The sequence below is a fragment of the Cicer arietinum genome, chromosome 4 (genome assembly GCF_000331145.2).
Source record: "Cicer arietinum cultivar CDC Frontier isolate Library 1 chromosome 4, Cicar.CDCFrontier_v2.0, whole genome shotgun sequence".
Taxonomy (NCBI): domain Eukaryota; kingdom Viridiplantae; phylum Streptophyta; class Magnoliopsida; order Fabales; family Fabaceae; genus Cicer; species Cicer arietinum.
The window spans coordinates 23,506,419-23,518,155 of record NC_021163.2 but is presented as its reverse complement, the minus strand read 5'-3'; the positions used below and the strand labels follow the sequence as shown (position 1 = coordinate 23,518,155).

Genomic DNA, 11,737 nt, shown 5'->3' with positions numbered 1-11,737 from the left:
TAAGAGCTAAAAAACAAGAAAATATGTATACGATAAACAATTATCATATGATCACCATAATTTGAACCAACACCGTCCTTAGGCATGGCAATGGAGTGGGACGGGAACGGATTTTGCCTCGTCCACCCCGCACCCAATTAAACGGGAAACCGTACACCCGTTCCCGTTTTATAGCGGTGCAAAACTTAGGCTTTATTTCCATACACAACGGGGTTTGGGTTTCTCCGTCCAGACTCGCACCCATTGATATATGTAAAATTATAAATTTAAAAATCATATCTATTATAAATAATATAATAAAATAATTATTATTAGAAAATAATAAAATTAAAAAAATATTTTCTATAGAGATAAGATTATAATTTTTAATATTTTAAAAAAATATTAAGTACATATATAGAAAATTTAAAAATTACTATAATATACCTGCGGGGTGGGTTCCACTGCGAGTGGGTATCATCACCCCCCAAACCCATCTCCACCCTCGAATTTTAATTTTGGAGAAAATCCACACCCCGCACCCAATCAAAGCGGGTTTCCCCCGTCCAAATCAAACGAGTTTGAGTCGGTACCCGCAGGTGCAGATTATATTGTCATCCCTACCCTCAATTCCTCACTACATACTCTTTTCACACCTTTTTATTGAAACACAATCCCAACATCACTTCATACCATATTCATCATAAACCACCCATGGCATTGCCATAACACACGATTCATTTTGGAGAACCCAAATAATGATGATGTTCCTAGGAGTGTTGTGGATGATGTCCATAATAAAGAATATTACAGGCTCTCACAAGAGAATATTACGATTCATTTTAATTTTAGGTTTTCTAAATGGCTCTCACAAGAGAATATTACAAAGATTGTAAACGAGTTTCCATTAACTACAGAAATTCTTAAGTTTCATTATGTATGTTTGCAGTTTTTGTACTTGTGTATTTTGGTTGTTGTATTGTATTGATGATCACATGCCTCTATATATAGAGCTTCCACAACAATTAGTGTCTCTGACTATTGTAGTGATTTGCATGAATTTCGCACGTAAAATATAGATTATATCAATCTACATAAATCTTGAGTCAACATTCAATACTTGTCTATAATTGTCTTCAAAGTATCTTGATAGAAACGGTAGGAATATCATAGATGACCCATTAAAGGATAAGCATAACTTTGATGAGTAGAGGATGTTGAGTTGTTGACTTGTTCAAAGATATGGGCTTAGAATATTAACTTGTAAATTGTTGACATTGAGAGTGGTCAATGGTGTGAGATTATTTTAGTTGCAGAAGTGTGGTAGTGAGTTTGCGTTATCTAGATTCGACTGAGGCACCTTGATCAAAATCAGACGAATAGTACAATTATTAAAGTCACATAACATTGCATTTGATTTGAAGATTCTCTTTATTTCTAAGATGAAGGATCCAACACGCAGTTTTCAAGAACATATATATTTGAGAGTATGCACACTTCAACAAATTCATTAAAACATAAATTGTTCTCACAAAATACTTTTGTTATCATCAAAACAATTGAGAGTCATTTTTCTTCAAATCAACTTGGTTCTAACATCCTTAACTTTTATTTTTGAAAGCGACTTACAAATGGTAAAGGAGGATCCCACAATTTCATTTTCAACATTGATTGCATATATACAATCGCGGTACACGTATATCACTACCTATAGGAAGACATGAATTGAAAAACAAAAGGTTATCGAGAAAATATATGGGAACTAGAAGGAATCATACATAGAGCTTCTAAGGTGACTCCTTGCTTTTAAACATTATCTTCCAAGAACTATTATCGATATTGAAGTGTAGCCCTTTATTGAGAATAGTCAAGTAGTTCTTGGAAATGATGTCTTTCATCGCCTCTTATAGAGTTTCTAACCATGCATCAAGGGGTTTGATCACTACAACCCAATTGTTTCGGTTGTTGGAACATAGTCGTATGCAAAATATTGTGGGACCTTACTAATAGCAATCACTTAGGATGATAGTAACAATATCATTCTTATGGCATACACCTTTGGGTAAGGTGAAACATCTGATACATGTTTTTTCTTCCTTAGTCGTTTGCAAAAGTGTATCACACCGCAACTCAACATCTGCTTGATTTCGGATAAACATGTTTTATTCAAAAGTGTTTTAGGCGTCAAAATAGCAATTTGCATCATGTCTTCTACATTTGACATATATCACAAGATATCACGAGGACTTTCAAGAATGTGAATATGAGAAAAATTGTAACAAGAATAAATGACTTTATCATGGTAATACTTCTAAGAGAAATTAATTCATTGTTATTAAATTTGTATTTTATTTTCATTCATGTTGTATCTGTATTTTTTATTTTCAATTTTTAATCAGATTTAGTTATTTTTATGGTATCTAATTACATAATAATTTTTATGGACTTCATTTGATTTCAAACTTTAAATAATTAGTCAGTAAATTATTTCAAAAAAGTAATTACTTAATAAAAGGAAAATTTAATTAGATAATTATTAAAATAATTTAAAATTAATTAACTTTGTATTTAATTCAAAAAAGTATTTAATTAAAATAATAGTTAATTAAACTTGCCTTAATTATTTGATTAATTTGGGTTTAATTAAGTAAATAACTAATTAAAATAACATAAAATATTAAATAATTAATTAAATAAAAGAAACAATTTAATTAAAAAAATGAATATGATGATGAGAAATCAGTCGATTTCATAACACTTTGTTTTTGTAGAAAAAAAATAACATGCAGGGAAAACGTTCTCCCAAAAATTGAATACTTGCCTATTTAAATACCCACATGAAAAGAGTGGTAAATGAAAATACCTAATTAAGGAAGTGGTAGGCTGATATTTAATTTTATTTTTATCGTACACTCATAGAAAAGCTGGCATGTCGGTGTTTTTTTTGAGATTTGACATTTTCTCGTATAGTAATTGAAGTTTTGATAGTCAACGTCTAAATTTTTTTCACATGTCAAAATATTTTTTATTTTTTATTTTATTTTAAAATCCAATGAAGCAAAGGGTGGATATGATATTGTCACAATTTGTGATATTTAAAATTGATACATCTAATTGAAGATGTATTTTGCTGATAAACAAATATCAATGTCCGATACAATATTGACATATTAATTAAATTAAATTAATTAATTTTATTAAATTATTATCAACATCAACGTATTAGTGTGACTATCGTATGTTATCTCCGTGCCTCTATTTGTGTTTCGTAGTCCCACTGCAAAATTGTCATCTAAATCACATGGCAAATGGGTAGAATTATTGCATTATTCTATATAAACATCACGTTCATTCATGTGGCTGCAATTATAGTAACGGTGTTTTAAGGTAGTGAGAGTGCATCAAAACCCATTATAAAAGCCAAACACTCCAGCAGAGAAAACAGAAAGATGAGCAGAGAAAAAGCAGAGCACCCATAGGCCATAACTGTTTTTGTCTTTAACCGTTCCTTTTTTGCGTGACCCTTTAATCTAAATCGAAATTATTCCCTTTTCTTTAACCAAAGTTGGTTACTTATTTCATTTCAACTAAGTGGGTCATTGTGTTTACAAATATTTTGTAAGAAAATAAAATGAAATTTGGAAGTAAAGAAATGGTTGTGTTTCTTCAAGAAGCAACTGATGGAGTTGGTTTGCAACTTGAATTAATATGGAAATATATCAGACAGCCATTGATTGTGCCAATGCTAAGAGTTGCAGTGTTTATATGTTTGACTATGTCGTTGATGATGTTGGTCGAGAAGGTTTACGCTGCCATTGTGATTAGTTGGGTGAAGTTATTTGGTAGAAAACCAGAGAAGGTTTACAAATGGGAGAGTTTTGAGGATGATGTTGAGATGGGAAGCTCTAATTATCCAATGGTTCTTGTTCAAGTCCCAATGTACAATGAAAAAGAGGTGAATGTTTAATGAATGTTGATTTTTCAATTTTAATGTCAAAAGTATTAAATGAAAAAGGTTTTCACTTTCACTTTACTATTCAGGTGTGGATATGTTGTTTAATTTCATAAATTTTGGTTCTTTTGGTTCCTACCTTGTCGGTTTAAACTCTTATACGATGGTAGCTTAAACTTTCTCTGATTTTTTGTTTTTCTTTTATTTGATTTTTTTAAGCATGTTTTGTTTCGGATAACTCTTATTTAATTTAAATTTTTTAAAAAAGGTATTGTGAAAATTTTAATAGCAACATTTTGTCTTTGAAATTGACATTTATGGTTGTAAATGCAGGTTTATCAGTTATCAATAGGTGCTGCTTGTGGACTCACTTGGCCTTGCGACAGGATAATCATACAAATTCTTGATGATTCAACTGACCCATCAATCAAGGTACATCATTGCTTAAGTAAAAATTAAAAGATAATTCACCGCATCAAAATGATCATTGTATTGACTATTTACATAAATTATAAAAATATCATAAATGATAAAAAAAAAATACAATTTTGTTAAATTATTTATATCAATTATTAATTTACTTTTATTATTACAAATATAAAAAAAAACAAAAATAATAATTTTAAAGTAATTTATATGATATTAATTAATTAAAAGATACAATTAAAATTAAATTGAAAATAAAAAGTAACAATTATTCTAAGATATGCATTTTTTTAATAAATATAACAATTATGTTGAAACCGTGAAGACAGTACATTAATCCATCAAATGTAGTATAAGTATTTGATACAAAAAGTCAAATGTGTTTGATTAATTGTATTAAATATATTTAATTTTTTTTATTTTTTGCCGACTATTTGTTGAGTACTAGTATTATTTAGACTTAATTGCAGTTTTGATCTCCCTATTTTAGCTGAATCGCGAAATTAGTCTCTCATTTTGTTTTTCCTCAATTTTGGTTCCATAAACATAATTTTAGTCCAAAATTTGATGACATTTCATTTTTAAAGTCGTACTACATAATTTATGATCATATATTTCAGGTACGATTGTTGCAAATGAGATCTTGAGGCATGATGTGACTTAAATAAATAAAAAATAAAATTTCATGAAAGTTTAGACCAAAATTCTGCTTGAGAAACCAAAACTGAGGAGAAACAAAATGAACAACTACTTTCGCGATTTAGTTAAAATAGGGAGATTAAAACAGTAATCAAACCCTATTATTTATGAGTGAAGAAAGAATATCATCAATGTGCTCTTCTTTTTAACGATTATCAAATAAAAACATGTTATCTTTAATATAAAAAAATGGCGAATAATGGAGTAACATTTACTCGTTTAATTAACTACATAAAATATGAAATGAGATGAAATGCATATGTAATTATACCCATATATACCGTTAATATAAAAAAAAGTTATATCATTAATTAAAATTATTAAATCATTATAGATATTTAAATTTTATTATAATTATCTATAAAATTGTAAATATAAATAATTATAATATTATGACAGTAATTGTTTTGGATATAAAAGTAGATTTTCTTTACACTGATAAATTAAATTATTTGAATTATAATATTAAAACGAAATTTCTGTAAAATAAATTAAAGAGAAAATTAAATTTTATTGTCAACTTGTTTTTGGTATTTAAGTTTTTAATAAAGGTGATTGTGAATAATTGTGGCAAGTGAACAAAAAAAATACAGGAATTGGTGGAGCTAGAATGCCATAAATGGAGAAGCAAAGGTGTGAACATAAAGTATGAAGTTAGGGACAACAGAAATGGGTATAAAGCAGGTGCTCTAAAAGAAGGAATGAAACATAGCTATGTGAAACAATGTGATTATGTTGCCATCTTTGATGCTGATTTTCAACCAGAATCTGATTTTCTCTTGAGAACCATTCCTTTCCTTGTTAACAATCCTGAAATTGGTCTTGTTCAGGCTCGCTGGAACTTTGGTAATTTCTCTTTTTTTCTTTCTTCGGATGAATTAACTTTAATACATAAATATTCCGTTGGATTTTATTTATAAACAAAAATTAATAATAAAATAAAAAAATGAATGCATTTCATTCATATTTTGGATTAATAGATCAACCTTCCTTAATTAATTTTTACTTATAAATAAAGTCAAAGCAAATATATGAAACCATAACGAAATAATTAAAATTATAATTATATTGTAATTTTGTTGAAATTTCAGAACAAAAATTTTGTCAAAATTGTGTCAATATACTGTAATTATTTATTTTTGAGTTTAATTATAATCAATAATGTACTTATAAATAATTATAATAAAAGTAAAATATTATTAATAATTTAATAATTGTGATTGATTGATATAATATAGAAAAATTTACACTAAAAATATATTTGAATTAAATTCTCAATTCTTTTATGAACAAATATTCCATTCCGACTCTTCACTAAATTCTAACATATACTTAATGAATTGTGGTGTTTAATACATCTCCATCTTTAAATATAAGTTTTTATAAAAATTTGTCTTCATTCTTTTATATACAATTTATGTTTTTAAATTTAATTTAATTTATATACATAATTAATATAAATATTTTTTATAATATAAATTAATTATAATTATTAAATTTTAATATCTAATTTTTTTATAATTACTTATAGCACCTATATAATTGATAATGATCTAATAACTGTTTAAATTTTTAAAATTGTCAACGCATAAAAATTAAAATTGTTTAAATTTTAAAATTATATTTATTATTTTTTTATTAATACATCTTTAATTATAACACATATTTTTTATCATTATAATAAATATTATTATAAAATTGTACAACATAATTTATTTCGAATGATAGATAAAAAATAAAATACAATTAATGGGTAAAAAAAAGTAATATTACAATCGCTTTTATTTTATTTAATATAAGTGAAAATAATAATAAAAGTTTAAAAATTGTCGGTGGGTTTTATTATGAGGCCGTACGGAGTTATGTTTGATTTGGAAATGTGAAGAGTTTTAGTTGGGGGCTGTGGTGGGTCCTACTTGGTGCTTGACTTAGGGGATGTTGTGGGTCCTACTATTTTTATTATTTAGCCATGCATGTTTCTCTTATCGTCCACTAAAGACGCATTACACAGGCAAAAAAAGAATATAATCACATTGAAACTCTCTTGTTTATATGTGGAAGAAGAACATCTATGATGAGATCTCTCATTTGAATATGGATTTAAGTAGATCTCAGATGTATATATAATTTCTTATCATTTCTTAATGCCATACTTTATAAATATTTAGTCCCTTCAAATCTAATAATTGAAAAAAGTCATTAAATAAATTACACTTGTTCTCTTATATATTGTCACATTTTTAACGACACTTATTATTTTAATATTAAAAATGTATGAGTTTTATTATTAAAGATGAAAGTCGGGAGTAGAATTTGACAAATTTGGATTCTAATTGCTCTTGTGGACTAAGCTACATACATATAATAACAAGCAATATCTTGTCTATATAAAATTTTCTCAATAAAATTTTCTCAATTTGCAACAACATGTGGAGAGCAATAATAATTTTTTAAAATAAATAAAAAAACAACTTTTATAGGAACTTTTTTATAGTACCAAGTTTTTTATAAAACAACTTTTGCAGTATCTTCATTTTTGTTTATGTGGAAGATTAAAAAATGATTTAACCACAAAGTATATTAAAAATTTATTTTTTTCAATCGAACCAAAGGCTTTGATACTATTTTTTAGCATAAATAAAAATAGAAAAATTAAAAGAACACAATCAAACACAAGAACATAACGTGGATACTTTCAAATCGTAGAAAAATTACGATTTTGGTCTAATAACAATTAGAAAATAACAATATGAATATTTTTACGGCACATAGATTTTTCTCAAAAACACCATGTGCTTTAATATTCTTACATTCTTTGAAGCAAATATACAAATTACATATATATCACAATACTCTAACACAAGAATATAAAAAATAAAAATAAAAATAAAAATTTAAAATATTTCTTACTAGTGCATCTTATAATAAAAATACGTATAATGTTGGTTTCTCTTTTCCTTTTCAATACTAGACAATGTATGATATTTTTCAAGATAATCAATTTCAACCAAAATCAATTTTTTTTTTGAATCTCAAGACATTACTACATGCGTATTTTTAACGGTTAATCTGTTTCGACCACAACACCGTCCTTGTTATTGACATAAAAATTAAAAAAATTATTTGATTTTTGGTTAGTGAATTTATTTTCATTTGATTTATATACTTTCCTATTTTGGATGAAAAACAAGAGTTTAATTGCACACAAAAATATGAGTGTTTAATATGAAAAAATTGACCTAAATAAAGGATATATATTTGCATATTATGATAAAAATGTTTTAATTTTAATTTATATTTTATTACAGATAAGAGTATTTCACATAAATTAACAATGTGGTTTGTTTGTTTGAAGTGAACGCGGATGAATGTTGGATGACAAGAATGCAGCAAATGTCACTTGATTACCATTTTAAAGTGGAACAAGAAGTGGGGTCTTCCACTTACGCTTTCTTTGGCTTCAACGGTAATCTCATCTCATGATTAATTTAAATTACATTATCTAATTAATCTTGATATTTTGATAATAACAAAAATAATAAGAGACACAGGAACTGCTGGTGTATGGAGAATTTCAGCTCTAAATGAAGCTGGTGGATGGAAAGATAGGACCACAGTCGAAGATATGGACTTAGCTGTACGTGCTAGTCTCAAAGGATGGAAATTCTTATTCCTCTCCAATATACAGGTTTCATAGTTCAATATCAAAATTCAAAACTAATCCTATCTCTTTACTTTCATTTTACTATATATATACTTTTCTTGATAAATCGTATGTATTGGTCTATAGGTTAAAAATGAATTGCCAAGTACTCTAAAGGCATATCGATACCAACAACATCGTTGGTCATGTGGGCCCGCCAATCTTTTTAGAAAAATGGTTATGGAGATTATGACAAACAATGTAAGGTTATTTCCTTGAACACATTGGCTTAAATATAATTTAATATTATATAAATTGATGTGTTTGTCCATTGCAGAGAGTGTCTTTATGGAAGAAAATATACGTTGTTTATAGTTTTTTCTTTGTTCGGAAGATTACGGCTCACATCAACACATTTGTATTCTATTGCCTTGTGTTACCTACAAGTGTTCTTGTGCCTGAGGTTTTTATCCCAACGTGGGGTATTGTTTATATTCCTTCCATCGTCACCCTTCTAAATGCTGTTGGAACTCCAAGGTTTTTATTTACTCAACTTAATTTTCCTCTCTAAAATTCAACTTAGAGTAGGTTCAAACTTGTGAATATAAGATAGAATAAATGAAATAGAACCTGTTTTCTAAAAAAAAAAAATTGATGTATATTTTTTAAAATTTAACTAACTATTCCAATAGTGCCTACAAAAATTAGACTATTCCATTCTAGCAAACTTTATTGCATCTTATATCACTAATATAAACTAGTTGTGTATTATTTGTACACAAGATTTCTGCCACCATACATTGACATTGTATACAAAGGAAGAGAGTAAATAAATACTTGAAGAGTAAGAAAAATAATATGAAAATTAAAAATCGTAAAATATAGGGTGGTTGTGTCAAATTCTGTGTTTGAAAAATATTTCGAACCTAAACATACCCTAAAGGATTAGTTCACCTTAAAACTATTTTTTTATTCATGTGTAATCGTTTCTATGTAAAGGCAATTTCTTTATTTTAGTTAGATTTTTCATGATAAAGTTAAGATAACATAAATATTATAAAACTAAAACAAATGAATTTAAATAAAATAATAATAATTATATAGTAAAATATATTAGAAAAAGCAGATAAACGTGCATGTCTTTTCACTAATTATAATATGAAATTATTGCTTAATTTTTCAATAGATTTAATAAACATTTTATTATGATACTATTACAATCAAATTAATTCGCGAAAAATAGAGTTTAGAATATCTAGGGAATTTGATGGCAATGAACTTATTTTGCTATTAGAATCTTGTCAAAGTTACTCAATGTGTTTCTTATTTTCAGGTCATTTTATTTAGTTGTCTTTTGGGTTCTCTTTGAGAATACTGTGGCTCTACATCGAACAAAAGGGACAATTATTGGTCTACTAGGAACTAGAAGAGTGAATGAATGGATTGTCACTGAAAAGCTTGGAGATGCTCTCAAGGTTAAAGGTGGTGATGGCAAAGGACTCAAAAAGTCTCAATTTAGGATTGGAGACAGGTATAAAATAGATAGTATTTATAATGTAACATTTAATAGTGGAGAAAACTTATGTCTATTCTCTCATACGTGGTTTTTACGGTTCTTCGTTTAAAATATTTATTTTGTGACCACAACTTACAAAATTTATTTAAGAAGATTTAGATTATCTACGGCAGTTGTACAATCTAACAACTGTAAAACCGTTATATTTAAAAAGATAAGATTTATCTCTTTAGATCTAATTGTTTCAACATTTGTTGTATTGTGCGCCGTAAAAAATCAATACTCCAAAAAATGCTATTTGAAATTGTGAACAAGGCTAACAACACATTAAGAAATATACATAAGTTTTGTTCTCCAAAGATTTGCTTTTTAAGTTATATACTTATATTTAAGTGCTTACATATCTATATATTGTTGTGTTTGTGTTCAATCATTAGGATATACATGTTAGAACTTCTTGTTGGATTGTATCTTCTCTTCTGTGGCACCTATGATCTTATGTATGGGAAAAATCACTTCTTCCTATTCATATACCTCCAATCAATTGCTTTCTTGATCATGGCATTTGGATATATTGGCACTTTTGTTCCCAACCCCTAGAAGATCATTGGCATCGGCAATACTTCCTTCACCATTTTCGGTTTTTGTTACTTCAATTCTTTCTGAATATATGATAGTCTTTCAGCAAATGTAATAAATTGTTGCAATTAATAATAACATAGTAGTATTGAGTATCGAACTAATATTGCGTTTTACTATCGAATTATATTTAATTATTAAAATTGAACAAAAAGCTTCTAAATTGATTGAAATAAAATTTGAAACTAACAAAAGTAATAGAATTGAACTTTTATAATAAGAAAAATGTCAAGAATATGTTTCACTTTGAATCCAACATTGGTTTCTAATTTGATCCTAGTTAATAAATTCTTTTATTAAACTATTATTGAATTCTCTTTATTATTCTTGCTCTAATGTCTTGGTGACAGAACCTTTAATTTCAAACTAACCTTTAAGCTTTATAGTACAAGAATTCTCCTATTAAACTACTGCATCTGAAAATAATTCAATTTGTTTCATGACCTATATCTATCCCTAGACTACAATATCATGAATTTCTCATGTCAAACATTCGTAAAGTCCACTTCCGTTTCAAAATACGAATTGTAAAACATTTTAAAGTTGATCAAGCAATAAAAAACATTAAACACAGACATGAGAAAAATAATTCAATAAACTTATTCATATAACTAGAAATCAAATCAGACAAATAAATGTTTCATCTTGTTTCCCTCATCCCTAACAAATAACATTTAGTTACTCATGACAGAGTTACAAATGATAGAGATTAAAGAAGAATTACAAAAAAAATTCATGAATGATTCTTGATAAAAATTTATGCAATGGTGTTAGAAATAGCCGTTTGCGAGTTTCTCTGCTAGAGCACAAGTCTCTAAACTTCTCAATAATAAAAAAGATACCTCGAAAGTGAGAAAAATGCGTTTTAATATATATATATATA

At 27.1% G+C, this 11,737-nt stretch overlaps 1 protein-coding gene across 1 annotated transcript; it reads left to right on the top strand.

Annotated features, from left to right (window-relative positions):
- Positions 1 to 3,256: 3,256 nt before the first annotated feature.
- LOC101512201 (glucomannan 4-beta-mannosyltransferase 9-like) lies at positions 3,257 to 10,958 on the top strand. Its single transcript, XM_012714911.3, has 9 exons — positions 3,257 to 3,934; positions 4,265 to 4,363; positions 5,650 to 5,902; positions 8,412 to 8,522; positions 8,608 to 8,744; positions 8,847 to 8,960; positions 9,037 to 9,236; positions 10,033 to 10,230; positions 10,653 to 10,958. Exons 1-9 carry the CDS (start codon positions 3,611 to 3,613, stop codon positions 10,813 to 10,815), a joined length of 1,599 nt encoding a protein of 532 aa, XP_012570365.1. The 5' UTR covers positions 3,257 to 3,610; the 3' UTR covers positions 10,816 to 10,958.
- Positions 10,959 to 11,737: the final 779 nt, after the last annotated feature.

What these genes read in the sequence shown, in the direction of transcription:
- LOC101512201 (XM_012714911.3), top strand. Translation starts at nt 3,611, where the DNA reads ATGAAATTTGGAAGTAAAGAAATGGTTGTGTTTCTTCAAGAAGCAACT. An exon ending in CAATGTACAATGAAAAAGAG is followed by an intron (nt 3,935 to 4,264) that starts GTGAATGTTTAA and finishes TTGTAAATGCAG; the next exon opens with GTTTATCAGTTATCAATAGG. An exon ending in CAATTTAGGATTGGAGACAG is followed by an intron (nt 10,231 to 10,652) that starts GTATAAAATAGA and finishes TTCAATCATTAG; the next exon opens with GATATACATGTTAGAACTTC.